This window comes from Aspergillus terreus, genomic scaffold, assembly GCF_000149615.1.
Source record: "Aspergillus terreus NIH2624 scaffold_1 genomic scaffold, whole genome shotgun sequence".
Taxonomy (NCBI): Eukaryota; Fungi; Ascomycota; class Eurotiomycetes; order Eurotiales; family Aspergillaceae; genus Aspergillus; species Aspergillus terreus.
This window is the reverse complement of record NT_165972.1, coordinates 83,357-111,038: the sequence shown is the minus strand read 5'-3', so window position 1 is coordinate 111,038 and position 27,682 is coordinate 83,357. Positions and strand designations below refer to the sequence as shown.

Sequence of the window (27,682 nt, the reverse complement as noted above, 5' to 3'; positions counted from 1 at the left end):
GGGTCCAATCCCATTGCGTAGAGATTACTCAAAGCCGGCTGATAGCCTGCCCAGTACCAGTCGAGTACGCCCGTACGTGGTTCGATAACGATCCAATATCCCAATCACAAGGCAAGCATAATCATACTGAGTTGCGTGCATTGTAGTTCAGGGTGTTCATGGGCTGCAAACGACTCCTCTCATCTTGATTAATGTAGATTTTTGACATTTCCTACTATTGACATGCAGGTTTTGCATCATCAGAACGCGTTTTACCCTCCCAACATCCCGGCAGCCATGGAAGTATTGCTGTTCGGATAATAGACTCCAACGGTATTCTTTAGGAAACAGTTCCCATCCTGTCCACCATCGTATGCGGCGGTCAAGTTGGCAGTATAAATGATTCCTTTGCATGCAGAATCGTCGGACCTATGCTTGTTCCAGTCGACACAGTCTGCAATGCAAGACTGTAGCGTATAGCGAGTGGTCCGCGTCAAATCTTCGACTGTTCCGTTGCCCGATGAAGCTGCTTCTCCTCTCGGCCAGTCAACAGCACACAGAAGAGTGAATATTGAGCCGTCAGAGCCTGTGACCGTCGTCAAGTTCTTTCCCGGGCAGGGATTCGCGGCTATGCCCGTTGTACCGGAAGTGACGGGGGCCGAACTGGTGGTAGACGCAGCGTGGGTCGTTGCGGCCTCGGCAGATGTTGACTGTGCGGAAGAGGAGCTGGGGGATAGATCGATGATATTAGCTACGATCCAGCCTTCCTTCTTTCCAGAAGGACATGAAAATACCTGGTGGGCAGTGACGGCTCCGAAGCATGGCGATTTGCAAGTGTCTCTCCTATTCCTCCACCCACCGCGGCCCCAATGACCACCAGGAGCGCGATAACCAACAGGGTCCAGAAAACAGTCGGTTTCAACCCGCAGATTGCCTTATTTGGGCGTTTCAGGTCTTCTTCCTCTTCTCCATTCGATCTGTCTGGGCCGGAAACGTAGATTGGGTCGTAATTTTGGCGGACTTGTTTCTCTGAATACGGGGCGACTTGTATACCTGGATCATCAACTTGGGCTCTCTGTTGGGGATGCACCACTTCAATTCCGTCCATAAGGTAAGAGTAATTTGTGGTAGCGTAGGGCACACCAAGAACGGGGGAAGTGACAAGTGAAAGAAGAGCGTGTCACTTATTTCGGATAAGGCATATATATACATGTTCAGGGGCAAGATTACCAACCATGTGCAGGACTTTCAACTGGGATCAATTTGGTTGTTTGGGGGCCAGAAGCCGGTCTTTCTCAAGCCGGTTGGAAAGCGCTTAAGAACTCAGAGCTATTGGTCGCACATTGAGAGTTGGGTCTGGCAACGGTGCGTGAAATAATCGCTAGCTAGGCGCTTAAGAGAAAGCTATAATTTGCGGGCCGGGTTCTAGTATGGTCTAATTAGACTCCCCTGGTACTACTCTGTGCTGAGCGACACAGGCCTCTATTTCCTCGTCCATCCACACCAACGCAATGAGCGAGGATTACCGCCTAGGATGTGGTGTTCTAGACTAACTGACTCCAAGTTCCAGTAATCAAAGGTATTGATGTAAGTCGTTAGAACTATGGAGCTCATCACGACGTCGACCTTCCACGCATAGCGCCAACGTTACCACATTCGAAGCAATCAAGTTCTACATATGAAGCTTGTAGATTCTTGTTTCCGGCCTTTTCTTCCTGGCACTGACATCATACGTAAGCCCGCTAACCCCTTGAGTGAATTCCGACCAACATGGCATAAAAAGGAGTATACAAGGCGTCTATCCAGACATGAATAACATTTTCACAAGAAGCACAGCAGAAAGAAGGCCTACAGGTGTCAGTAGGCTCGTCTCACATCATTCGGTCCCACTCACCTAATAGATATACAGCTGGGAGGCTTCTGAAAAAGCCAGAAAGTATTTTCCATCTCACCAAGTGAATCAGAATCTTGTTGTCTTCGAATCCCACAAACTCGATGATATCGCTGAGTTTCCTTAGGCTGCCGTCTTCCCAACAGAAGCTGAAGGGTGTGTTCCGCCGAAAGAATGGAATCTTAATGTCGTTGAGAATGTATTCTGGAATCTGCAGTCGGTGTCTCTCTTTCCCTCGAAGCAATGTAGCATACACTGCTTCCCTTGGTATGAAAATCGCGATAGACGCATCAGCCCCGGACTCCAAGAACAATCGCAAGAATGTACTGGCGATCTGTTTCTCTTTCACTTTCTGGTTTTTATCATAGCCTCTTACCAGCGGATAGAGTTTATGGGTGAGCCTCATGTTCACTTTATGCTCGACAGAACGGAGAAATATATAGGCTACAAATTGCTCCCAGACAGTAGGTCGTGTTCTTGTCATGTCTGAGTCTGCGCCTGTTGTCGTTACTGTATGTGGAGAGAAGCCACGATTTAATAAGGCTTGGAAAATCCATTTTCGCTCTGCATCTGAGAGAGCCGGGAAATTGTTTATAGTGAAGAATATAAGCGTCTTTCTTGCTGGACTATCAGTGATCGCAGCGCTTCGGTCCAGCTTCCATCGCAGGTAAGCTGAATGCCCAAGATAGCAGGAGATAAGATAGGGAGTTGCCAGAGAATGCACTTGGTGGCCATCTCCAATATGGAGAGTCATGATTATCGTCATTGATTCATGGCCGGATTGGAGGTGAAGCGCCTTGTATCCGTTTTCAGGCACCCCTATCCCCTGACGAGCCAAAGCGGTTTCGAGTTGTTCTTCAAAATCAAAGGGCTCATTCACCAAGTTGGCGTCGTGTCTCAGCTTCAATATTATGTACGAAAGACGAGCCAGCCATCCGCGGTCACGGGGGCCGTTTACGGAATGCTTTCGAATATAGGCTAGCAGGAGCCACGAGATAGCATCCTCTTCCTTGAACGACCGCATATATTGCGCTCTATCACCGAGCATATGTGAACCCAGAAATTCTGAGACAGATCGATGGCAGAATTGCAAAATCTCCCACTCCCAGATCTCAGGACGAGCCGGGTCTGTAGTTGCATTTTCCACTAGTCCTTTGCAATAACCCCTCAGCTTTTTGACTGCTTGGGTCTTGAGGTCATTGATTGACTCTGGTTTTCGGCTTGAAGCGGGCAGTGGTGCGTCAACCGCTTGTGACTGTTTGTCATAGTCATCGATGAAAGCATAGGCCAAAAGAGGAAAGTGGATGTCCTTTCGATGCAGCCTCATCATCATCGCAAAGGTTTGATAAGCTCGCATCCGATCAGATGGCTCCAACGATTCCAGGATATGCTTAAAAAGCTCCTCCAGACCACGTGGAACTCTGTCAACCTCGTCCAAGATTCCTCCGAAGCCGACGCTATTTTCGTGAAGTTCGCGTGCGCGTGTGACAACTAGTGCGACCCAGAGGAAGATACCGTCGGCTTTGGCAGCAATAGTCTCAACCAGGTATTGGGCCTGTTCTGGGCTCTCTGCGAAGTCGGTCTTGTCCTGGATATAGAGTCTGATGTCCTTGTCGGTCAGATCTTGCATGCGAATGCGGCGCCGGCTGGGTAGGTGATTCATAAAAACATTATATTCTCGACTGGAAACACAGATCTTGACGTTTTTATCTGTCCCTCCACACCAGCTATCGAGCCTTTCAATCATAGTAAGATGGTCCTCTTGGAGCGTCTGCTCATATTCGTCAAGGCCGTCTATGAAGAAACAAATTGCAAGGTCCTCTGTGTGAGAGTCAATCAACCGGCAAAAAGCTTCACAAATCGTTTCTGGACGGAGCTCGAGCTTCGTATGCATTTGCCAGGGTGTTGAGGATATTGCGTTCCATTGTTCAGGCAGGATTGTCGGCGCCAGCGCCGGTGATGACTTCAGCGTCTCGTAGAGGAGAGCACGCAAAAGGCCATCCATTGACTTTTGCATCTTTGATCCTGGTTTCCAGAAGAAAAATTGTGCCATTACCAGTGTTCGATCACCTGCCCATTGCTTAAGCACTTCCTTCGTGCGAGCATCCTCACAGAGGAACTTCATCAGAGTTGACTTTCCGGATCCCAATTTGCCACAGATGTGGAAAATACCATAATCGGATGACAGCCATGATAAGAAAGAGTCCCGAGCACTATCCCGATATGCATCCTGTCGCTCATCATAGGAATACTCCATGATAGACCGGGTGATATCGTCTGCGTTGTCGGCTGAGCCGTCGGAATTAGTGTCGCCGTAGAAGATCCATTTGAACGTGTCGTAATGCGCCTTTGCTATTGTATCGAATCTTCCGTACATGTCGTGAAATGCCAGGCTTTCAATCAGATACTGATTGATCAACGCGTGGAATGTGTCTTCCGAAAGATTCAGCAGATGTTGGATATGGTCTCGGCTGTCCCGAGAGAGTGTGATTTCCAGAGTTTGGCGAAGATCTTCCACCTGTTGTTGTAGCTGCACCACTCTGTGACTGTCGACTTGGGATGTTGACATCAACGTTTCCAGGTTTCTTCTGGTCTCAGAGCTGTTTAAGTTAGTCAAAGTCTCCAGAAAAGCCCTCGTACTTGTGCGTTGACAGCCTCACCAGTATCTTTCGTTGAGTTGCAAGGCCAGTTGATCGCGGCAATTATCCAGCCTCTCCTGCAGTTCAAGTCTTTCCTTGTCGTATTTCAAAGACTTCAATGTGCTCCAGGCGACTTGCCGTTTCGATTTTGGATCCTTGGGTCTGCTTTTCTGCAAAAGGCTCAGGATCTGTTTTGCCAAATCTCTGCACTCCTGCGCGAGGACGCACAGAGCCTTGTCTTTGCCACTGGATGTATCCGGGACCAAAAGAGCCCCGGCAAAGATCTCCATTTGACGCGCAACAGATTCACGGCTGCGGTTGCTGGAGGTGTCGCCGGATGTCGAATTGTAAATCTCCCACGCGGTGCTGAGCACCTTCGCTCCGAAATCCACAAAGGATACGATATTCGACGCGAGACTGATTGCTGTTAATGGGTCCATCTCTGGCTCGGCGGCGGATTATTGTCTGATGAGATACAGGTCAAAGCAAGGGAAGGTTCGATCCCAAGTCCGAGGAATTCTGTGAGGCTCACAAGGCTCCTTAAAGGTGTGCGAACATTGCTTTTGCCCTGGCGCATATCGGTCTGTTAGGGCGATGCGCCGTGGCTGAGCACGTCTCACGCCAATAAGAACGCGATATCTCCGCCTGCTCACTTTAGCACTAACGTGAATCAACAAGTCCCGAAGAGGATGTGTTGAGATAAGCCTTACCTAAGTCTTTTCGAGGCGAGTTTGATACCGAGAATACTTAGTGGTTACCTATATAAAAGCCCCTGGGAGATGTGGAAAATCTAAGCCAACCAGCGGATGGCAAGGGCCTCCATATCTACATGGATTGTCGCTTTTGCTGAGTATATATATAAAGGACCCGGTAAAGAGAAGCACCTCATTGTCCAAGTTCCGGTCCAATGCTTATCAAATATTTACAACGTTCCCTCTGGGCGTCCGGGACGCTCTCCATACTGGTCTCTCCGGTGCGAATAAACAGACGTCGGTATCCATCGCCGTTACCCCATGTCTTCCACTCGGGGCTTCCGGGATAGCGGTACAGGTTAGGATCAAGGCTCTTGATGAAACTTGTCCAGTATCCCTGCATCACGGGGACAATGGGTGCGTTCGAGGTGAAGTAAGATTCTGGCGCCTTCTCCGGCACATACTGTGGGCCCCAGATGGCAAATCTCTCGACGGTATGTGTGGTACCTTCACCAGACGCTTCCGACTGCGGGTCCAACACAGCATAGTGGAAGTTCCAGCTCGCAACGCCGGCTTTCGCGTAGATCGACGACATATCTATTCCGGGGCATATGTAGCGCATCTCACCGTAGGCATTGCTCGTTGCTTTCCAGTAATGCCCGGCATTAGGGTACGGTACGAGTTGGTCATCCGTAAAATACCATTTGTTGATTTTGGCGAAATGATGTAGTTCAATCTCGGGGAATTGATTCTGGATGAATGTATCTGCTTCCCCAAGAGTAGATGTATTCTTAGGAACGAAGACGGTACCTTCGTCTGAGGCATCACCGAAGATGACGGGCACTTTGATGAACTTTCCTTCGTGGAACAGGCGATAAGTGTAATCCGGAACTAGGTCTTCGTCAATTGTCGGGCCGTACAAGTAGAGCGGCGCTTGTTGTGCCCTGGGGAGAGGCGTCTGTATGTTTTGCAGTTGAAGACTTGCAGTATCTAGTCGACGTAAACATGCAAGTGTGTCGGTGTCGCTTGCGCAACCGGTACGAATGACCAGGTTGTTGTACAAGAATTGACTCTCGTCTAGAGTGAGCATTCCGGCGAAGCTCTGCGACTCTGCAGCGGCACCGTGGAAGAGATGGTCATCCCTACCGCCGTAGGCCGACAGAAGAAGTGTGACGGAGGCACCTCCTGCACTGGCGCCTCCGATAACTACACGCTCAGGATCACCCCCAAACTGCCAATGGTCAATTATGCAGCGCATTATCGGGATGTATGGCAACAGACCTTGCGTATATGTTTCTGGACCCATTGCAGAACCTTAATGTGGTCTTTGAGACCGTTGTTCAGGCTTCCTCCTTTGAGAACTTCTTCACCAGACAGGAACCCATACGGACCGACCCGGTAGTTAAAGGTCACCACAACGATATCCATGTGAGATGTTTGGATGAGGCCAGTTCCGTTGTAGTTTGCTTGCGAGTTTTCATTGTACCCTCCACCCTGGATCCAGACATATACTGGCAAAAGTCTAGGACGTCTCTTCGTCTGCGCAGGTGCATAAACATCAAGGAATAGACAATCTTCCGACGCGCCTTGGGGAATCGGATGTTTGCCAGTGGGGATACATATCGGACCATGCTGGTTCAAGTTATCTCCTGTCTCTCGATAATCGCGGTGTATGGCTTACCTTGGCCGCGTACTGTATTCCCTCCATGGGCCTAGGATCCTGCGGTGCAGCAAACCGCAACGGACCGACTGGAGGAGCCGCATACCGTATCCCAAGCCATTGGTTGACACCGCTGGAGAGCGTCTGTCCTCTATACCGCGCGTAACCTAGATCGACAACCGGATTTCGTGCGCATGCCAGAGAGAACAAGAAGACCAGCGCCAGAAGAATGCTGTGTAACTTCATGTTGGGCATGGTGTCACGCGCATCGGATGGTTTCTTGAGGGCAGTCTATGCAGGACTGTGCACACCAGGTCGCGTGGAGGATAATTTCAGACGCGCCTCAACTGGGTCGGTCTTTCCATCGCAGTTTATAAATCCATGCCCCGCAGACCTTCGGGGAATGCTGCAGCACATACCTCCGCGCGAGGAAGGGGGCCGGTGCCCTGCGGGACAAAGGCCGGTGGGCATGGCGTGCGGCGTGTTTATGCGCTAGCTGGATTTATTGAGTCGTCTGATCTGTAATGAGGGGATTCGGAGCTAGACAAAGTCATGGGGTATTGTCACTAGTCGGTGGCTGCAGTTTGATATAGCGAGATCTGCTAAGGGCGGGGGAAGGGATCGAGGCTTGGAGTAAGGGACGGGATCGACATGCGACTATCGATTAGCCTCGATTGTTGGGGTGGCTGTTGACTCGGGTTTTAGATGAGTATGTTGCTTTGTTACACGGTGGCGTATTTAGATCCTGGTAATACTGAAGCAAATGAGAGATTCATGGTGAAGTGAATGTCAGGTTCCTTATTGAAGACTCTTTTCTAGGGCTTTGAGCCAATTTTTTGCATCTGCATCTGCGCACTGCAATACATGTCTTAGATCTGGCTTTCGCTGAACTGTCTGACTTTCTAGAATCAAGGGGTATGTCTTGTACACCAATTTCAAGATGTTTTTGAAATGGGCTGAGACTAATCTGTACAAGAGCAGGTTACTCCAGTCCGGTTATACAAAGGAACAACTACCCCTTCAGTGCGAGCTTGATCTTGTCGACCTCCTCGTCACTCAACCCAAGACGAGACGTCACATAGCCCTCGATGCTGCCATATCTCGCCCGCAGAGCGTCCAGAAACTCCAGCATGTAGGACGCTTTCACATTCACAAACTCCGAGAACCCCGGTGCGCCCACCTTCCAATCCGGCTTGGACTTGAGGAAAATCCGGGAGAGGAGTTCCTTCTGCGGCTCCATTCCAATACGAGTGAGGGAGTACTCCGCTGCGATGGCAGCATCAGGCGCACCCGCCAGCCCCATGAGGAGCGCCGCCAGGACGCCGGTACGGTCCTTTCCAGCTGCAAGAGTCAGCTGGGCGCGACATCAAGGAGAGGCGAGAGGTTGAGCAAAAGCAAGAGCAAACATACCCGAACAATGGAATAAGATGCCGCTATTGCTATCCGCCTCATCGCGAATATGCTCCAACGCATACCGATAACTCGGCGCGTAAACTTCCAAGATTTCCAAATACATCTTGGTGTATCCCCTCTCGCCGCCTTTTTCGCCGACAAAGTCCTTGAGATCTAATGGCTGCTGCGCGCCCTCGCTGGGGATCCAAACTACATTCACCCCGGGGATATCGGGTGCTGGCATGGAAGCTCTCTCGCCCACGGCGCGCAGATCAAGGATCAGCCGTACGCCCATGTCGGCGTGTAGCTGTTTCTTGCCGTCCTCAGTGAGGTACGCCAACGTCCCGGACCGGTAAACCCGGCCTGGACGAATGTATGGGGCATCGAATCTTCCCAGATCACGGACATTGAAGGCACCAGGCACCGAAATGAAGGGCGGAGTAGTAAGGGCCTGGTCGAGGGTATCTTGGGGGATGGGATCGAACAAGTCGCGCTCGGCGAGGTTGACGAGATCGAGGGTTTTAGATGTATCCATTTCCAGAAGAATGTTTTGTATAGATACATACAACCCAGGGGAATCTGACTATGGATTATCGAATCTTACGCCGGCTTCTTTATAGTTAGGGGAAGAATATGGCTTGCTTTAAATAGAACGGGCGGGAGCAGCCGAACACGAGTCTTACCTTATTAGAGTCTAGTAAGATCCGTCTTTTGTTATACACTTCAGTCGTACTCTTATCCAAAGACCGTCGGCATGGACATACGCCGAATCTCCTTTACAAGCCTAGGCCTCGTGGTCCTTGACGAGATCCAATTTCCCCACCGCGAACCATTAACCGATGTTGTCGGTGGTTCCGGAGCGTACGGTGGGATCTCAGCTTCTTAGTCACTGCGAATGAACTAGACTGACATGATATCCAGCCACCCTCGGTGCTCGATTGTTTCTTCCTGGTGCTCTCAGCTCGCACGTAGGCTGGATGCTCCACATTGGGAATGACTTTCCTGCGGCAATTCAAGCACGATTGGAGAGTTGGGACACGACGTTGAGGGTTGAGAAAGAATCAAACCAGCCCTCGACGAGGGGCTTGCTAGTATACAAAGATACTACTTTCGGACGTGCGGAGCCCTTTCACCCTTACGAGCAACCAAAGGACGGTGGCTGACCATCATTAGCCAAATCCTTCAAATACACTACGCCAATCCTCTCTATCGAGGACAGTAGCCTGGCAAACACAGCACTTCTTCACTCCAAAGCTTTCCACTTCCTCGAGACACCCCAAACCATCGGAGCCCGCGTATCTGCGCTTCTTGCCCGAAGAGCCGACGCAGGCATCCGCGAACGCCCACTGATCATCTGGGAGCCTGCACCTCTATCATGCAAACCCGAGAACCTGCAAGCATGTCTGGACGCTGTACCACTACTCGACGTCTTCTCTCCCAATCACCTAGAGCTACTCGCGCTATACGGAGAATCGGCCCCCGCTACGGTCGACAATAGTCAGATTGAAGATCTCGCCGCACGATTCCTGCAGCGCGGCGTCGGTCCAGACGGAAATGGAACTGTAATCGTCCGCGCCGGCGAATGTGGTTGTGTCGTAAGCACACGCGAGATCGTCCCTACGTGGCTTCCTCCATTCTATGAGTCTCGCGATGACAAGGTGGTTGATCCTACTGGTGCTGGGAATGCGTTTCTAGGGGCTTATGCTGTTGGATATCTCGAGACGGGGAGTGTGATTGAAGCGGCGTGTTATGGATCAGTTGGGGCGTCGTTTGCAATTGAGCAGGTGGGGATGCCGCATAAGAGTATTGATGGCGACGAGGAGCTCTGGAATGGGGTCAATGTGCTATCGCGACTGCGCGAGTATACCTCAAGAATGACCAGGAGCGCCGGCTGAAGGATCACCGTAGTATATAATTGGAATCGTGTTGTTGCTCACTGGGTAGAAGTACTGCGTAGGCGGAAGGGAAATCTCCGCACCAAATCCGACCAGAATTCCCCCGCAACCTCCAATCTCCAACTTTCTAACATCACCACCACACATCCCAATCCTATCACCTATATACACCTCCTAATTAATCCCCCCACACCAACAAAATGCCTCCACAAGACGACGACGAAGAAGACTACATGTCAATGATAATCGAAGAACCCACACAAAAAGAGACCTTTGCGCAGAAGAAGCGCCGCCAACAACGAGAAGTACTCCCCCTCCCTCCCCCTCTCCCCACCCAATCCATCCCAAACTAACCATAACAAAAGGCAGAAGCCCGCGCCAAAGTCCCCTCGAAAGCCGAACTCGCCGCCCGCGAAGCCGCCCGCCGCGACGAAGCCCTCGCAAAAAGCACGCTCGACCCATCCAACAAGGGATTCCAGATGATGGCGAAGCTAGGGTTCAAACCGGGGCAGACACTGGGGAAGCGCGCGGCGCCTGCGCCCGATGGGGACGGCGCCGGCGGCGAGGGGGGCGAGGGCGAGGGCGAGGCACCCGACGCGAAGCGAGGCCGAGCAGAGCCACTAAACCTCGTGTTCAAGGAAGACCGCGGGGGCATTGGCCTGGACAGCGAGAAGAAGCGCAAATTCCGCGAAGAGGCGGAGGCGGCGGCGGCGAAGGTGCAGCGCGAGGAGGGCGATTACCGCGACCGGGTGCGGGAGGAGCGGGAGACGCGGCGGGCGGAGGGGCAGTTCCACGCTGCGCAGAAGGTGGCGGAGCGGTTGGATGCTGAGGCGGAGGCGGAAGATGCAAAGGATGGAGCGGAGGGTCAGAAAGGAAAGGTCAGGCCGACGTCGCAGATCAACATCTTATACCGGGGGCTGGTGCGCGAGCGCGAGGAGAAAGAGCGTGCGATCCAGACGCGCCATCTGCTGCAGACGTCGCTGCCGACGGCGTTCTTCCCCAGCCCGCGGCTGCCGGGGTATGAGGATGACACGCTGGAGAAGGAGGACAAGACGGCGCTTGGCGGAGACAAGCCGGATCTGTCGACGATCCTCGAGCAGGAGGTCGAGCAGGAGGATCCGGAGCTGGACGAGTTCAATGCGCTGGAGCCCGGGGAGCGGCTGGCGCGGATTGTGCAGTATCTGCGGGAGAAACACCGGTATTGCTTCTGGTGCAAGTACCGCTACGAGACGGACGAGATGGAGGGGTGTCCTGGGGTGACTGAGGAGGATCATGATTAACGATGCATACGTCTGGTACTTTCTGTATACTACACGACACGATTAGAGCAATCATTTCTGGATGCTATCTACACGGTCATCGCATTAGCCGTATATACATCACATCGGTAGACATAGACAGGCCGAAATGACAAAAGCGATAAACAATACGCCCGAGATACCTATATACCTCAATCCATACCTATATATATAAACCCATAACCAAAACCCAAACCCAAACTAAAAAGCAGACGCCTGTCCATTTTCGCGCGCGGGCAACGTCTCCATCCATCGCGCAAGCGAGCGATGCGGACTCTTCTTCAACCCCTCATGACACGCACCACACACACGCAGACAGCAAAACACACAGCGGAAGCGCGTCTCCCGGTCGAACTTCTGGCACGCCATACACGGCAGCGGATACCACAAGTTCTGCGCGGGCAGCATCGCCCGATGCTCCTGGTAGCAGGCGTAGTGCAGCTTGTTCAGCGGCGGGGCCACCGGCTCATAATCGGGCGGCGTCCAGGGCCCCGTGTCGTCCTCGCCGGCGGAGACGATGTCGACGGCGTCGCCGGGGCCGTCCAGCTCGGGCTCCGGATCTGGGATGTAATCCTCCAGCGGGTCCTCGTCGTCGTCTGCGGCGGCGACGGGGGGCTGTTCGCGTGGCTGATATGGCTGGTACCTCGGCGCGGGGGCCGGGTTCACCGGAGCTTGTTTCTGCTCGACATCTTCCAGTCGAGTTGACGGCTCCGGCATGCGCTCGGGCTCGGGTTCGGAGCCATCGCTGGGCGGGGGCGTGCTCTGTTGCACGGGGACGGGGTCTGCGGGCTTGGGGACGGGCACGCGCGGGAAGCTAGGGAGCGGGCGGGCGTTGTAGGGATGCGTTGGGTTGCTGAAGGGGGCGGGCGGCGGGGAGGTACTCTGCAGCATGGGATTCGGCGGCAATTCCTTTTCCTGTGGCCGGGGAGGCCGGACCGGGACGGAATCGGAGCGGACAGGATGGACGGGAGCAGGGTCTTTGCGCGGCGGCGATTCGGGCGACGGCGGAGTTGATTTCTTCTGCAGCTTCATGGCGGAGAGCGAGGGCATTCGCAGCCGGCGATTTTCCTTGTCGAGGATCGCCATGGTATATATATGAGGGGGTGAGGGAGTTGAGGTGCGATGGAATAGGTCTCAAGACATGGATTAAAAGGGAAGAAAAGTCTGAGCTCGAGTTAGTTTGGGCGAAGGGAAAAAGAAAAGCGTACTCGGTATACACGTCGCATGCGGCGAGGGGAGGCTAGTGCATACTAGATCAATAGCTTACCAGGACGGAGTTGGCAGATATGACAGGAATGGATGGGTGGGATGGAGAAAGGAATGTAATAAATCAAGAGAGAGAAGAATGAGAACGAGAACAAGGATAATAATAACAATAATCACAGGAACAGGCAGAAAATCTTGGATGGACCCATTCAACCGTTAATCTTGTTAATCTACTAACTATACTAGTGATGTACTCCGTAGTCGGTTAGGGCATGACTGGTTGCAGCAGAGATTGGAGGAGTATCGTATCCAGGGACCATCCACTTCTAATAATATCCTAAGGTAAGTAGGTAAAAATATAATGTAATCATCTAGAAGAATATAAGAAACAGTTCCTCCCACTACTCCTGTGTCTAGTTATCAATAATGATGTCAGATAGAATGCAGTAACTACTGTGTTCAAATATTTCTCAATTCACAAGTAACTAACTAGTGGCAGACCCATATTGAGCGATCTGCTGATCCTTATAACAATTGCCGTCTGCGTCATAATTACAAGGCACCTGGTTACAGAGTACCCGAGCACAGACAAATGGGATGCTCTGGAAGAGGCGCAGTGTTAATTACCGAGATGCCTCTTCCGTAGCCTAGCGCTCACAATGGTCTTCATTGTGGAAAGGATCCATGGGCCAATCCATGGCTGAAACGAGATCTGAAACATCCTCCGATCGATTAATTGTGTTTATGACGCCTGCATTAGTATTCTTCCGTTGGTGGGTCGTACATATCTCCCACTATGTACACATTCCAAAGCCTCCCTCATTACTGCCCACTCTACGCGGTCTTCCCGTATACTCCAAGAAGCATACCGACATCGTCTATTCAATCGGCTATCTCCATTCTGTTCAGCGCCCTGTGCATCAATCAATCGACACATATGCAGCCATCTCGCAAGTACACTCTGAACACGTAAAGAGAGAAAGAAAAGAGAGAAAGAAATCTATCATCCTGTATGTATATAGAACGAACGTCCAATCCCGTATGCGAATGGAAAACTTCATCATCGAACCCAAGAAAACACAACAAAAGAGTGCTTCAGATCGCTTCCCCCCCACCCAAAAGAACCGCTCCTGCGCCAAATGTCCACCGTCACCAGAAATCGAAGATCGAACTAGATCAAACACTATCCTTTCAGGAAGTAGCCTCCGCATTGCGAGTAGCACCCGTGAGCTCAACGGATCGCGTTTCCAGCTCCTTTGGGATCAAGCAGTCTCGGTCGCCCTCCACCGTAACACACGGTATCTCCGCCGTACCTCCCAGGGCAGAGTCGGTCGCTGGAGAAACGGACTGAGTCCCCGAACCTTCGGCCTTCTGGCTCAAGGTGTCTTCCACATGCTCGGCGGCTTCTTCCGGTTTCTCATCATCCCCAATCACGGCTGCGAGGCTGCGAAAGTTATACAGCGGCTCCGGAGACGAACTGGTACCTTCGGCAGCCCCAGGGTGGTCCTCCGACATCGATTCAACCAGCGACGAAAAAGACGAGGCACTGGAGACATTGCGCAAATGCGAAGGTCGGGAAGTTGGCTGGGCGGAAGAGAGTGGCGCCGAGTGGTGTTGTTCGGTGGAGTTTAATCCGGGGACCTGCACAGCATCCGAAGCTCCAGCCGCGCCCGGATCGTTCTCAGCGGGTGCATTAGGCGACACGCGGTCGACCTCCTTCCCCTTGCCTGCAGGGGTAGCCTCTTCGCCTGTGATGGACGAGGAGCTGCTAACCACTCGGCCCAATCCTGAAGGTACATCCAAAGCAGACCCGCTGGCGTTGTTGCTATACATTCCGGTCTTGCGCGCCGCCTTTTCTGCCTTCTTCGCCTCCTTTTCCCTCTTCTTTGCGTCTTTCTTGGCTTCCTTCTCTTCCCGCTTGCGCCGTTCCTCCTCACTCGCCAGACTCAACCGGATCGCTTCCATCATCATCATTTCTTCCAAATCATCAATGCGGTTGCGCCGGGAACTTTGACGCGGCGGTGCCAGATTCCCTTGTTCTTCAGCAGAGTCGGTATCAGTACCCGCCGGCCGACGGTCGGTTAAAAAAGCCAGAGCTTGTAGCGCCGGAGAGCCCGTCCGGCTGGAGCTGTTGCCTCCTTCTACCGCACCGCTCCGTCGCATCACCCCCCGACGACCGAGACTGAAGTTGCGCGAATCACCAGTCGGGTTTGAGTTCATCAGGTATGCGGCAGTGTGCAGCGCAGTCGCAGCAGCCGATCTGCGTGCAGCATGAGCCCGCGCATTCGCCAGTTTTTGCGCCCAATCAGGCCGAATCCTATCCGTAGTGATGACCAGGGGATCCGAGGCGGACAACGACGTAGCGCGCCGACGTCCTGGTACAGTGGCCGGGTTCGCGGACGCAAGCGAGGACGTGGACGACACAGGCGACGTGAAATTGGGGCGCGAGTTCGGGTCAAGGGCGTAGGTGAGGCCTCGACGGAAAGGGGGCGGCGCATAGGTGACACCGAATTCAGGTTGGACACAAAAAGGACAAGCGGCTGGCTCCATGACGAGCTGACCATCCTGGTTCTCAGGGCGCTCGCCTTCTTGCGATTCAGCGGGAGCGTTCGAATCGGCGTCGCCATGCTCCGGAGGATGAGGGTCGGGACGCTTGATCTGAACAAAGCATTCCGAGCAGATAGGCTGGTCGCAACACCGGGTCCGGTTCAGGTAGGGCGGATAATATAGGAAGCAGATGGGGCATTCCGACGCCTCCTTATACAGGTAAGCTTCAATCGGCTGTCCGTTGACGAATGGATCACGGGGAAGCTGCATTTCTCGCGGGCCCGGATCGACTTGGTTATGCTTCGATGTCGTGAGAGAAGCAAGCGTCTTTGCACGAGTCCTGAACAGCGGAGAACTCGAAGTTCCCGACGCGATAGGCGACGCAGGAGATGGCAAAGAGTTGGTGGGGTTCGACGACTGGGACGCATCGGACCCGTACGACTGCGATCGCGAAGTAATCGGCACGGTCAAATGTTGGATCATTTTCGAGTCGGCGGACTCTTTGGAATCATCGGTGGCTTTAGGAGGGTTCGTGTATTCGAGTTCCGGGGGAATCTCATCGGGGGGAGGGATGGGGAGGCCGCGCGCGGCGGCCATGAGCTGGTGCTCCGTCCAAGACTCCGAAAAGTCGTTGAGGCCTCTCCAAAACGGAGCCAGTCGTCTTTCAATCTAGAGTTACGTTAGTGCCACGAATGTACGAAAGGTTCGCCTGTCGTTACCATCAACTGCCGGACAATCGCCTTGTTAAAATCCTCCGTCCCCGTATAGACGCCCTGCGTGACCAGATAACCTCCGTCGACATGTTCCTCTCGCATACTACGTTCTCGCTCCTTCACCCGAGCTATCCGTTCCTTCTCGAGCTTTCGGGCTTCTCGCTCCTGGCGGGTTTCTCGCCGGTGTTCTAGCGTCGCCACATCGCGTTCATGATGACTTCCGCCGATTCCGAGGATGGAGAGATCGGGTCTACTTCCTCTGGACCGGGAGCCTTCAGAGTGATGCCGTTCGCTGTACGGCGATCGCCCGGCGCCACCATGGCTGCGGCGATGCGACGCGGCCGGGCGGCTCTCCTTTGTCTGCGAATTACCCATCTCTATTGAAAGAAGAGAATTGAAGTCATCCAACAGACAGGTAGGTGTCTAAGTGGACGTAACCAATAATCCGGGGCGTCCGATGTGCGAGTGATGAGGGTGCGGAGTGCCGGATAAGAAAGCGGAGTAAACGAGATGCGAGTGGCAGCCAGCACGAGTGATAGGCAGATAGTGGGACAAGAGAGGCCCGGCGGCAGCAGATCAACGACACCAATCCAGGGTGAATCCGTCGACAGACCAGCTTTGGGGGATGGTTCAGTGACGGAGGCTGGCGGGAAAAGGGACAGTGGGGAAACTCGATGGGGCCATGTGAGCGAAGGTCGATGGTAGTAGGAGAAGAAAGCTGGCAAGTGGGTGGTGATGGTGATGAGATCAGAAGGCGGATGTTGGTGGCTTAACCGCGGAACCAGCCGACTTCAGGGGAGAGAAAGGAGGGGGGGAATAGACGAGGGGAGTGGCCGGATGACGCGGCGTGCGTAGAGGCCGTTGACAGGAGGGTGTGTGTCTTTCCAACAACACGATGAAGCAACAGACGGGGGAAAGAAGGAGATGAACAGGATGAGGGAGAGATGGAATAATGGATGGAATGGGGCCTGCACTAATAATCGTGAGATCGATGACCGTTTTTGAGTTCAATAGTCATGTTACGTATGGTACAATACATGGAGTGAAGGATGGATGCAACGCCACAACGCTGTATTACCTCAAGGGTCCTGATGGGTCTGGACACAGCCTGAATTGGCTCTTTGGGCATCTATCGATCTCTTGATGACACCTGTCATTGCGCTATACAGATGGAGGGGAAGCCCAGAGCTCGATCTTCAGTAGTACATATCTAGTGGTTGTCTAGGCATTGCTCTAGATGAAGACAGGTCAACTGGACTCCACCGAGCTCAACGCCCATGAATACCTGCGAAGTACTACTACTTATCCAATTTGGATATTTGCAGGTACGCTGAGTAGTTGGAGCTTGTCTTGGGCCTGCATGTCAATCTGGTCTCTTATCGAGTAGTGCCCTTCGTTTATCAGTCCGATATCGATTCGGGATAAGACTGGGTCCGTACCCAAACGGCCCTAGCGGCTGCTGTGGTACATGCCGGATTGACAAGACAGGATGGCTTCAGATCTGGCACTGCTCCTGACGGAGATTAGGCCATTCTTGACCCTCACGAACGGGATTTACGATCCCTAAATTGCCGATTGAATCGAGGTAGCGTGCATTACAATACAAAACGGTTTAAGACTGTCGGGAACGTCATGTGGCTGGTGCAATTGCTGCGCCACAAATTCCCGTCTAGGTTTGGCGGCGGGAAAATCCATCCAAAAAAAGTCTTTGTTTTTCACGAGATTCTTCAACGATTGCTGAAATTGGATTTTCTTCTTCACTTCCGCCGTCCAAAAGATTGTGTCCGATTCCTCGGATTCACCCTAATCATTCATCTCTTTTCATAATGCGCTGAACCCCATTCTCCTGACCCGAATCCCTGTTTTCTTCAGACCGCCTGGAGCTTGGAAGCTGTCTGGCATACCGTCGCAACAAATGACTGCGCCCTCCGACACCACGAAACGCCTCCATATCACCCCTTTCACTCCCGAACTTCTTCCCTCCGTATTACCGGGTGCCCTCCAGTCGTCCGCCACGGAGATCAGCTTTCACCACATCCCGACCTTCCCAGAAAATAACTACGGTTACGTGACGCTGCCCGCCATGGATGCCGACAAGGTGAAAAAGAAGCTCAATGGCTCGATCCTCAAGGGACGCAAATTTAAGGTGGAAGCTGCCCGTCCACAGAAGCGACACCGGGATGAGGACGAGGCCGAACAGCCCGTCCCCGAGCACAAGCCGCCCAAGGAGAAAAAGCAGAAAAAGAAGCGGAAGGACGAATACTCGGTGTATGAAGGCTATGAGCTGCCGCCTGATCGTCAAGTGAAGCGGGGCTGGACCGAATCCAGCACTGCTTTGAAGGAGCGCCGCAAGGAAGAGAAGAAACGGAAGGAGAAGGGGGACAAGAAGACCAAGTCTCAGTCCAAGTCCAAGTATACGGAGAAATCGGAGTGTCTGTTCCGCACCAAGGTCCCCGCCAACCGGTCGTCTGTCGATGAGAAGAGCGAGAAAAGCTCCAAGAAAAAGAAGAAGCCGGCGCAGGAGTCTGTGGTGCACGAGTTCTCGAAAACCATATCGCATCCCAGCTTTCTCCGGTCTGGCGATGATGGAACACAGCCAACGTCTACGTTTGAAGAAGGCAAAGGGTGGGTTGATAGCTCAGGAAATGTCAAGGAAGAAGTCAGCAAGCGCGTCAAAAGCGACAAGTACCAGCCCGGAAAAGTGCCTGGTGCTAAGGAGAAACGAAAGTCTGCCGAGGTAGACGTCAAGAAGAAGAAGTCGGAGTCGAAGAAGGCCAAGGCTGAAAGCCCCGAGGAGAGTGCGGACGAGTCAGAGGATTGGACTTCGTCCAGTGGCGAATCGTCTTCGGACGAATCCTCCTCATCCGACGCCGAAAGCGAAATCTCCGCATCGTCTAGTTCGTCAGACGAGTCAGATGTTTCTTCTTCTTCTTCTAGCGAGGAAGAGCAAGTGCAAAAGACGCCAAAGAAAGAAAAGGTCGTGAAAGATGCAGAATCGAATCGGGAGCAAGACAATGAGCCACGCTCGGAAGTGCACCCGTTGGAGGCACTGTTCAAGAGACCTGCGCCAGACAGTGCTAATCAGGACCCCGACCCAGAAGCCAATGCGCAATTCAGCTTCTTCGGGCAGGCGGACATAGAAGAATCCGAAGAGGAGACGGCAAAACCAGTCGAGCCACAGACCCCTTTCACTAAAAGGGACTTGCAGGCTCGTGGATTGAGGAGCGCGGCCCCTACTCCCGATACTGCACTGGTGGGCCGGACCATCAAATGGACCAGCGCAGACGAGGATGAGTCTATGGAAGTGGATGATGAGCTCTACGCCAGTACCCCGGTTCCGAAGGGCGCATCTCCCGCCAAGGAGGAATCCGACTTTACCAAGTGGTTCTGGGAGAATCGCGGAGACAACAACCGCGCGTGGAAGAAGAGGCGTAGAGATGCCGCCAAGGAGCAGAGGCAGAGGGAGAATCGGAGTAAGGGCATGAGAGGGAAATCTTAGTCTCATCATATAGATCCTAATATTGTTGCATATACGGTTGAGCGGGTCGTTAATCAGATCTAGACCATGTACAAGTTAGTCAATCAATAGTACCGTAGAAATAAGCAGTTGGTAGACCATTCGCCTATTCAGCATCTCAATGAGGACAAATGAATGCGGTCACATGATGCCAAGAATCCGGGGTTGTCGAGACCAGCTGGTGAAGGCATCATCGTGCGGCCATCTCGGAGCTTCGGCGATCAGCGCATCTGCAGAGTTACAGTCTATCGGTAGAAGGGGAAGCTTGCCCCTTCTCCCATTCTTAAATTTCTATCATGTCTCGACCGCGCATGGCTTCTCGCCTGAGCCTTCTTTTCCTTCTCCTTGTCTCTTTCACGTCTATCGCACTGGCTTCCTGTGAGTTGTCTGATCCTCAACACCAAGCTTGAAGTACTCGCTAACGGTCTGTCAAATAAAGCTCCTGCGTCCTTTTGCAAATGCACCTGCTTCTCGAACAGCACCATTATCCCTCTCGACCCTCAGAAAACCGACGTGACATCTCTGAACAGCCTTTTCCACCGCAGCCTGGCCAACGACGATAGCAGCCATTTACATGAGACAAGGGCGGACAAATACAAATCGCTGAGTTGCAATGATTGCAATCGAAAGTTCTGCTTGGGTTATGACCTGCCTATGTGCAAAGGGGCCAAGGAGGAGGATGTCTTCACCACTTGTTTCCGTACGATATCCCATCGCAAGCGGCGGACCGCTATGATATCTGCCTTACGGCATCCTTGCTAACCGGACGTACAGAGCGAGATTCGAGAAAAGACGAAGCGATAGTGTTCATCTTTATCATTGCTACGGGTAGCTTGTTGGCCTGGGCGGTCTTTAAACCATGGGTGGAAAAGTATCTCGAGGCAAGTACATCGGGATTTCTGATGTGGAATGGCTGGCAACATACTGACTGCTTCAAGGCTGCAAGAGAACGACGATCTTACATGCCTGTATCGGAACATGGGGGTCGTTGACCGTACACGCTTGGCTTATGTGTTGGATATATACCATATGGTCCTTGAGTTTTTTTCTTGGATGGGTCCTGGAGACTTTGTGTATATTTTTGCTTCTTCCAGCTATCACGAACTTCATGTACTTTTGGAATACCCTAAGATGTTTAGAATTTGATATCGGTCGAACGGTTTACTATCTTAGGGGGTATATTATACGTCTCTAGTGAGTGATGTTCATGACACTAGGTAGAGATAGTGAGCTTCTCTATTTTCACCCTCTCTGTTTGCAATCATCCACTACTTATCTCATCTATTTCACTCTACTGTTACACACAATTCTTTCTAGCTAAAGCTACAAACAAGTCTAAGGTCAAGTTCCTACAACTATAAGGCGCAGGAAGGAATTAATCACCACTATCGTCGCATGTATTTTCACCACGGGAATTTATTCAATCAACCCTAAGATAAGCAATCAACGCATATCCATTTGATGGACTTTAATTTACCTCATGACAGAGAGGGTCAATGGATAGTCACCACCGCTGTTATTGGCGGATGGATCCGTGTCTGCGGGGCCATCCGAGCCTAGTCCCATTTCCAGCCTAGCGTCGACATGATATCTATCAGATTGAAGTGACTTGTGCTGCACCTGTTGACAGGCTCTGCTGAATGCGGAGACGTTTAGATATCCTGGGGAGGCTGGTGAAACTAGGGCGGGAGCATTGGGTTGAGTGAGTGCCGATCACCCATGCGGGCAGCGTCGGAATGTTTCACCCGTCAAATTCGGAAGTCATTGGCCGTGCGGTCTGGACTGAAATCAGGTTCTGGATGGTTCCTTGTGTTCCCTCCGTCCTGTACTCGGAGTTAGACTGAAGCCGCAGAAGCATTCACATCACCCTAAACGGACAGTCAAATAGTTATAATTAGTAGCTGGTTATACATATTTCTTATATAGTAGTCTTGTTATTGCCTACTAGTACCTTGTGTCCTCTGCGGTAGCATCTATGGAACTACTAAACGATCGCACGGATTCCCTGGTTCTTTTAGAAAATTTCTTGTCTTGCCGTCCACCCGACCAGGGTTGGTTAGCGAATCACCGAGGATGGTTCACCGGCAGTCTTGCCGCCGCCCCGATTCTCGCATACTCACTGGTTGGTTCTCCTGTCAGGTGCTTCTTGCCTCCACCCTTATCTTCCTGTTTCTTAGACTTTTGCCTTTCCCGGGTTCTATCCATCTACCTCCTTCTATCTCCCACCCTCAACTCCTTTTGTTCTCAGTCTTCGACCTATTATTCGGCCAAGTACGAATCAAACAGGACAGAAAGATAGAACGGCAGAGAGGAAGAGGAAAAGAAATACAGAAAGTCGCATTCTAACGTGAATCAAGACAGCGTACTGGAGAAAGAAGAAATCGCTTCGTATACGACGGGCTGTCTTGTGGAGGGCTTGCCGTAAGAATCTTCAGCGATTTGAAGAAGATGGTATTAACGCAGCAGAAAAGTCCAATCTCTTCCAACGACCAATTTCCCACCACCCAGTTGTTCCTCCTAGGTATGCTCCTGGTCTTTTCATACTTCCCGTCGAACCCCGCAATCGCTGACCGCGCTTTCACCAGCAATATGTCGTGTCGCCGAGCCAATTGCCTTGACCTCCATCTTCCCCTACTCATGGGCGATGGTCAAGGACTTTCATGTGGCCAATGACTCCGACGCTTCTTTCTACGCCGGAATCCTGGTCTCGGCCTTTTCTCTCGCCGAGGCCCTCACCGGGATGTTTTGGGGTAATCTCTCCGACCGCATCGGCCGCAAGCCTGTCCTGATCTCTGGATGCTTCGGTACAATGGTGTCGCTTCTCCTGGTGGGCTTCGCTCCCAACTTCTGGGTTGCCTTGTTCGGGAGAGCCCTCGGAGGCGCACTGAATGGAAACATTGGCGTCATCCAGACCATGGTCGGAGAATTGGTCAAGCGACCAGAACATGAGCGTAAGTATGGGTCATTCATATATGACACTCTGGCCACGGCTGACGACTGTAGCTCGAGCCTATGCTGTGATGCCTTTTGTCTGGTCAATCGGTACCATTGCAGGGCCTGCGCTGTCCGGCATTCTGGTCAAGCCGGCAGAGGGATTTCCATCCTGGTTCGCTCGGGACGGCTTGTTTGGTATCTACCCTTACCTGTTGCCCAATCTTGTCTGCGCCATCCTGCTCCTCCTGAGCATTATTCTCAGCTGGGTCTTCTTGCAGGAGACTCACCCTGACATGCAGCCATTGGATGGTACTGCCAAGTTCAACTGTACATCAGTGGAAAGTCCTCTGCTGGCGACTGCTGGTGCAACTGCCAATGCAGGGGCAGATCTGAGAGCGGAATCGTATGGAACCTTCAACGAAATCCATCTCCATAGAGATGAGGACTGGATGGTGCGGTCTGATGGCTCCAAACCGGAAGCCATCCCTCAGAAACAGACAATCTTTACGTGGCGGGTTACCATGCTGGTCGTCGCCTTGGCCATCTTCACCTATCATTCGATGACCTTTGACCACCTTCTGCCCATCTTCTTGCAAGACAAACACGCAGACAGTGTTTCGATATTGAAGCAGTCGGCTTTCAACTTCCCCGGTGGCCTTGGCCTATCAATTCGGACGGTAGGCTTCATTATGTCCACGGACGGCATCATCGCTCTCGTCATTCAGAGTGTCATCTTTCCCGCGTTGGCGCATTATCTGGGGGTGTGGAAGCTTTTCGTGATTGTGACCGTGCTCCACCCGGTGGCCTATTTCATGGTCCCATTCCTCATCTTCGTTCCCCAGAAGCTTCTATTCGTCGGGATCTACACATGTCTGGCTGTCCGAAATCTGCTGTCCATCATCGACTATCCGGTCTTGCTGATCCTGATCAAGCAAGCAAGCCCGTCCGACTCAGTCCTCGGGAAGATCAACGGTCTGGCCGCTTCTGCAGGAGCCGCATCCCGCACCATCGCCCCGCCAGTTGCTGGGTATCTGTACAGCACGGGGTCGGAAATTGGATTCACCGCCCTTGCCTGGTGGGGAAGTGCGCTTGTCGCCATTATCGGTGCCGTGCAGCTGTGGTTTATTGAGCAGAAGAAACATGCATCGGTCTCGGTCCAGCCTGTCGCACACTGCCATTACATTGCAGAAGACTCCCACGACCATAAGGAGACCGTCCATATCATCGTGACCGATGTTGACGGAAATACAGAATCCGCATGAGTTGTTTTGAAGCATTGATGAGTGTTGGACTGTCTATTACGGACTACTATGCACGATTCAAAAAAAGCACACAAATGGATCAATTGATAGAGCGTTCAAGGCGTTGGGCATTTATGCTTGCGGTTGCATGGTGTTTGGGAGTTCTGATATTGTTCTGTACATACTGCAGGGGATAGTTAATGTATGTCTTTGCTGTACTTTCTGGGTATCCAGGCTCTCGTGCTTTGTAGTCGGAGAAACCAATGCACAAAGTATGCAGCATGCAGCCTGTATCATGCAAGGACACCAGCAGCATCAACCTCTAGTGGCGGGCGGTGAACACTCGTCGATATTGCCGTTCCACACCGCCTGTCATTTGCCCCTCTAACCCGGTTTAGGATTAGCTTTGTTTATCGCCTTCCTAGCAACGGCCCTGACGAAAATAACAAACGAGACCAACACCTCAACCGTGACAGCACTTATATTGGAGACCACAACTGGGCCTGGTCCTCATGATCATAGGGTCTCCAGTATTTCTCTACAATATACTTTTATAAAACCATCTCCTCTCTTTCCTGTGTCATGTCGACCCCTCTGTCTCCTCTAACGTCCTCGCGACAAAATTCGCGGACGTTTTCGCCAGCGTCTCGTGCTTCCGTCTCCGGTAAAGGCGGTCTCGATGAGATCGCAATGTCGAATGGGGCCGCCGAAAATGCATTCTCGAGTCCGTTCAAACTCGTCGAAGAAGTGAACACAACCGCTCACGCCGCTGAGTACGGTTCGGATCGCGAGTTCCACACTCCAGACCTTGGCGATGAACAGACGGACTTTGTGCTGCCGCCGAGCTCGCCTTTTCAGGATGCCGCCAGAGATGATACCGCCGATATCCAAATGCTGCAGAAGCGGTATCCATCACTTGGCCACAGCGACCGCTCTGCGACGCCGCGGAAGCGGTCTTACGAGCATGGGCCTGATTCTTATGAGGTCGACGAAGAGGTCGATGAGCGGTATAAGAAGGGATCGATTAGAAGAGACGTTCCGGATATCAATATCCACGAAGAGGAGGATGTCGGCCTCGGAATCGAGCCGGCGGTTGAGCGGCACGAGGTGGCGAACAGTATGGTGGAAGACAAGCGGAACGAGGGCATGAGCACTGTGCTCCATGAGAATGATAACGAACCAATCAACGAGGACGAAGACCCCAGCCTTCACGAAGCGAACGATGCTATGAACGATGACTCCCACGACCCAATGGATGACACCTGCTTCAGCACCTTTTCGGCTGTGACAAACACGGATATGACGGCCTTTGCCATGTTGCGCAACTCACCGATCAAGGGGGCCAGACCGCTCCCGAGTAGCCCGAGCAAGGCTGAGAACTTTGAGAACCGTGGGTTCGAACCGAGTACTCCGGCCACGGCCAAGAGGTCCCCGAGAAAGGGCGGACTGCTCGAGATGAGCTCACCGAACGCGTCGCCTACGCCCCGCAGAAGAGATGCCGGCAATCCAAGTGGAACTCCCAATCTGCTCGACTTCACCGATCAACTCAACTTCTTCCAGCGCAAGCGCTACAGTATCCAGAATGAACGGGGCTCGCCATTGCGCCGTTCGCCCTTGAGAGCCGCTCGCGAGTCAATGAGATCCCCTACAAAGATGTCTCTTCTCGACTTTGACATTCCCTCTGCACCCACCCCTCGGTCCATTCCCACCGTCACTCCGAGGGAGCTGGAGTCTTTGAAGTCCGGGTTCATGTCGGAGATCTCGTCCCTGAAGGCGACGCTCAGTGGCAAGGAGGCTGAAGTGGCCAGTCTGAAGCAGGCGGTGGCCGATGCGGAGCGACGTGTGGGGGAGGCGCTGGAGGAGGTCCGTAATGAGTCTGCGCGCAAGGAGGCGCTCGAGTTTGAGCAAGCCGAATGGGAGCGCAGAGGTCAGGAAATGGAGGATGTGCTGCGTTCGGTGAAGGCAGAGATCGTTGACGGCGAGCGAGAGAAGGAGCGGCTTCTGAAGAAGGTGGAAGACTTGGAGAAAGCCAAGGAGCGGCTGGAGAGCAGAATGGTCGAACTGGAAACACAGCTGGACTCTGCTCGCAAGTCGGCTCCTGCTGAGGATGGGTCCACTGCGAGCACCTCGAATACCAAGACGGCAGAGCAAACCGCAATGGAGGTCCAAGACGCCGTGGAGAAAGTTGCTCGTGAGCTCCACACATTGTACAAAAGCAAGCACGAAACCAAGGTGGCTGCTTTGAAGAAGAGTTACGAGGGGCGTTGGGAGAAGCGAGTGAGGGAAGCCGAGAACAAGCTGAAGGCTGTCAATGAGGAAAACGAGCGGTTGAAGTCGGAGCGCGACGCAGCTCTTTCCGAAGCCTCACGACCCGATGCCAGTATCATCGCACACGAAAAGGACGAGCATGAAGCCGAGAAGCGCGTCTTGGAGGCCCAGATCAAGGGCTTGCAGCAGGAGATGGCTGCTCTCAAGAAAGACAGTGACCGACTGCGCAATGAGCTGAAGGCTGAACGCGCCGAAAAGGGGGAGCTCGTCGCTGCGGTGGATGAATGGCTGGCCATGCAGCAGAATCAACCTCCGGTCATGGAGCGCCAATCGCCCCAGCCCCGGGATAACAGATCTCCAGTGCCAGAACCGATTGAAGCTGCCCCCGAGGAGTTCAGTCGGAGCACGAGCCGCAGCAGCTCCAGCAGCATCCGTCCTCCGAGCACCGGTTCCGGCCATGGCGAGAAGAAGATCCCCAAGATTGGAGCGCCGGCGAGCCGACACGTCCGGGGCAACAGTGGAGGCAAGTCTGGCATTGCGGTTTTCACCCCGGGGCGCAGTGGCATCATGGGCTCGATCGAGCGGATGGGGCGTGGGGTGTGAATGGCAGACATGTATAGTGTATAGTGTACATGGTAGCTTGATGTTTATGTGTTATGAGGCGTTCTGGAAGTCCTACGGGGCTTGAGTGTGATGAGTATTGAATATATTATGTTTTTTGATTCTTGATATGAGGTAGTGAACACGATTACCGGATTGCTCCTGTCTTAAGCTTGACGGATATATATATCTCTCATGTTCTACCATGAACGATTACGATTCCTCTGGCTACACTATGCGGGAAACAGAAACTACCAGAGTAGCAAATACTTGTAGAAAGCAGTTGAACTGGAAATTGCGGATATTATTCCCTCTGTCCCAGAATCAAGGATGAATCCATAAGCCTTCCTAAGGGAACAGCATATAGCCGTCTAATCCCAGCCTAGTCCCCAAGTACCCGTCGACAAACAGCCTCCCTCAAAGCAATTCCCCTTTGAAGTCCCAAGCTCCAAGCTCCAAGCTCCTCTCGCCCGAACTTCGTACTAACCTACACTAACCCCGTGCACCCCCTCCCCCACCCACACGTTGACATTAGCACAGACCCCCAACGAAGCTGACTCGCGCGAGCGATGACTTCATTCCTTACCCCCGCGCCACGAGAGGGCGTGTGCACTGCAGGGATGCCGTCCCAACGTGCCTAACGCGGGTTTGGCGTGGAGGGGAAGGAAGAGGATGGAGGGGGGTGATCGGGTTACCGCCGATGAGAACGCGGGGGGGAATGCCTAGTGTTGAATCGGACAACGGCAGTCCGAGTCGGGGAGATGTCCGACTACCTATCTATTCACTTAGTACAATGGAAGGAGATAGAAGTATATCCCTCGTTTAGATGTCTACACCGTAGATACTTGGGTAGGGAGGTATCTATTATTCATAAGGCCGCTGTTGGCGTTCGCCGAGCAGGGATTGTCGTCTGTCTAACTTATAGAGGGTGGATTTGAGTTTCTCATTATATTGTTTATACTAGGTACTCGTTATTATTGTACGACTCGATGATAGGACTCCGTCGGACACTTAGGACCCTTAGGAGATACCCCATACCCCAGACTCTCCAGACTCCAGGTTTCGCGGTGAGCCTATACGGAAGACTTCGAGAAGGGGCAGTCAATCCTCCGCTTGGCAATTCTCTGGAGTAATACTCCGTAATAATGGATCCCCAAATCCTTTGACTGCCCCTCCGGTCTTCCCCGGGGTCTGGACGGGCTGTTAGTCA

At 52.7% G+C, this 27,682-nt stretch overlaps 9 protein-coding genes across 9 annotated transcripts; 5 read left to right on the top strand and 4 right to left on the bottom strand.

The window, feature by feature from the left end:
- Positions 1–1,777: 1,777 nt before the first annotated feature.
- On the bottom strand, positions 1,778–4,799 carry ATEG_00034 (uncharacterized protein; the record flags this gene model as incomplete). The annotated part of the gene is made up of 3 exons (XM_001210120.1): positions 1,778–1,827; positions 1,874–4,470; positions 4,531–4,799. The coding sequence occupies 3 exons, from the start codon at positions 4,797–4,799 to the stop codon at positions 1,778–1,780; spliced, it is 2,916 nt and encodes a 971-aa protein (XP_001210120.1).
- A 595-nt stretch (positions 4,800–5,394) lies between these two features.
- Positions 5,395–7,116, bottom strand: ATEG_00033 (putative triacylglycerol lipase; the record flags this gene model as incomplete). Its single annotated transcript, XM_001210119.1, has 3 exons — positions 5,395–6,432; positions 6,483–6,740; positions 6,883–7,116. The coding sequence occupies 3 exons, from the start codon at positions 7,114–7,116 to the stop codon at positions 5,395–5,397; spliced, it is 1,530 nt and encodes a 509-aa protein (XP_001210119.1).
- Positions 7,117–7,873: 757 nt separating this feature from the next.
- Positions 7,874–8,788, bottom strand: ATEG_00032 (tyrosine-protein phosphatase; the record flags this gene model as incomplete). Its single annotated transcript, XM_001210118.1, has 2 exons — positions 7,874–8,202; positions 8,272–8,788. 2 exons carry the CDS (start codon positions 8,786–8,788, stop codon positions 7,874–7,876), a joined length of 846 nt encoding a protein of 281 aa, XP_001210118.1.
- A 219-nt stretch (positions 8,789–9,007) lies between these two features.
- On the top strand, positions 9,008–10,148 carry ATEG_00031 (uncharacterized protein; the record flags this gene model as incomplete). Its single annotated transcript, XM_001210117.1, has 3 exons — positions 9,008–9,114; positions 9,175–9,221; positions 9,427–10,148. 3 exons carry the CDS (start codon positions 9,008–9,010, stop codon positions 10,146–10,148), a joined length of 876 nt encoding a protein of 291 aa, XP_001210117.1.
- Positions 10,149–10,348: 200 nt separating this feature from the next.
- ATEG_00030 (putative G-patch domain protein) lies at positions 10,349–11,428 on the top strand (the record flags this gene model as incomplete). Its single annotated transcript, XM_001210116.1, has 2 exons — positions 10,349–10,453; positions 10,514–11,428. The coding sequence occupies 2 exons, from the start codon at positions 10,349–10,351 to the stop codon at positions 11,426–11,428; spliced, it is 1,020 nt and encodes a 339-aa protein (XP_001210116.1).
- Positions 11,429–13,843: 2,415 nt separating this feature from the next.
- sip5 (Sip5p) lies at positions 13,844–16,287 on the bottom strand (the record flags this gene model as incomplete). The annotated part of the gene is made up of 2 exons (XM_001210115.1): positions 13,844–15,868; positions 15,898–16,287. 2 exons carry the CDS (start codon positions 16,285–16,287, stop codon positions 13,844–13,846), a joined length of 2,415 nt encoding a protein of 804 aa, XP_001210115.1.
- A 1,540-nt stretch (positions 16,288–17,827) lies between these two features.
- On the top strand, positions 17,828–19,411 carry ATEG_00028 (uncharacterized protein; the record flags this gene model as incomplete). The annotated part of the gene is made up of 1 exon (XM_001210114.1): positions 17,828–19,411. One exon carries the CDS (start codon positions 17,828–17,830, stop codon positions 19,409–19,411), a length of 1,584 nt encoding a protein of 527 aa, XP_001210114.1.
- A 2,662-nt stretch (positions 19,412–22,073) lies between these two features.
- On the top strand, positions 22,074–23,625 carry ATEG_00027 (uncharacterized protein; the record flags this gene model as incomplete). Its single annotated transcript, XM_001210113.1, has 2 exons — positions 22,074–22,380; positions 22,433–23,625. 2 exons carry the CDS (start codon positions 22,074–22,076, stop codon positions 23,623–23,625), a joined length of 1,500 nt encoding a protein of 499 aa, XP_001210113.1.
- Positions 23,626–24,186: 561 nt separating this feature from the next.
- On the top strand, positions 24,187–26,475 carry ATEG_00026 (uncharacterized protein; the record flags this gene model as incomplete). The annotated part of the gene is made up of 1 exon (XM_001210112.1): positions 24,187–26,475. One exon carries the CDS (start codon positions 24,187–24,189, stop codon positions 26,473–26,475), a length of 2,289 nt encoding a protein of 762 aa, XP_001210112.1.
- Between the last annotated feature and the right edge of the window lie 1,207 nt (positions 26,476–27,682).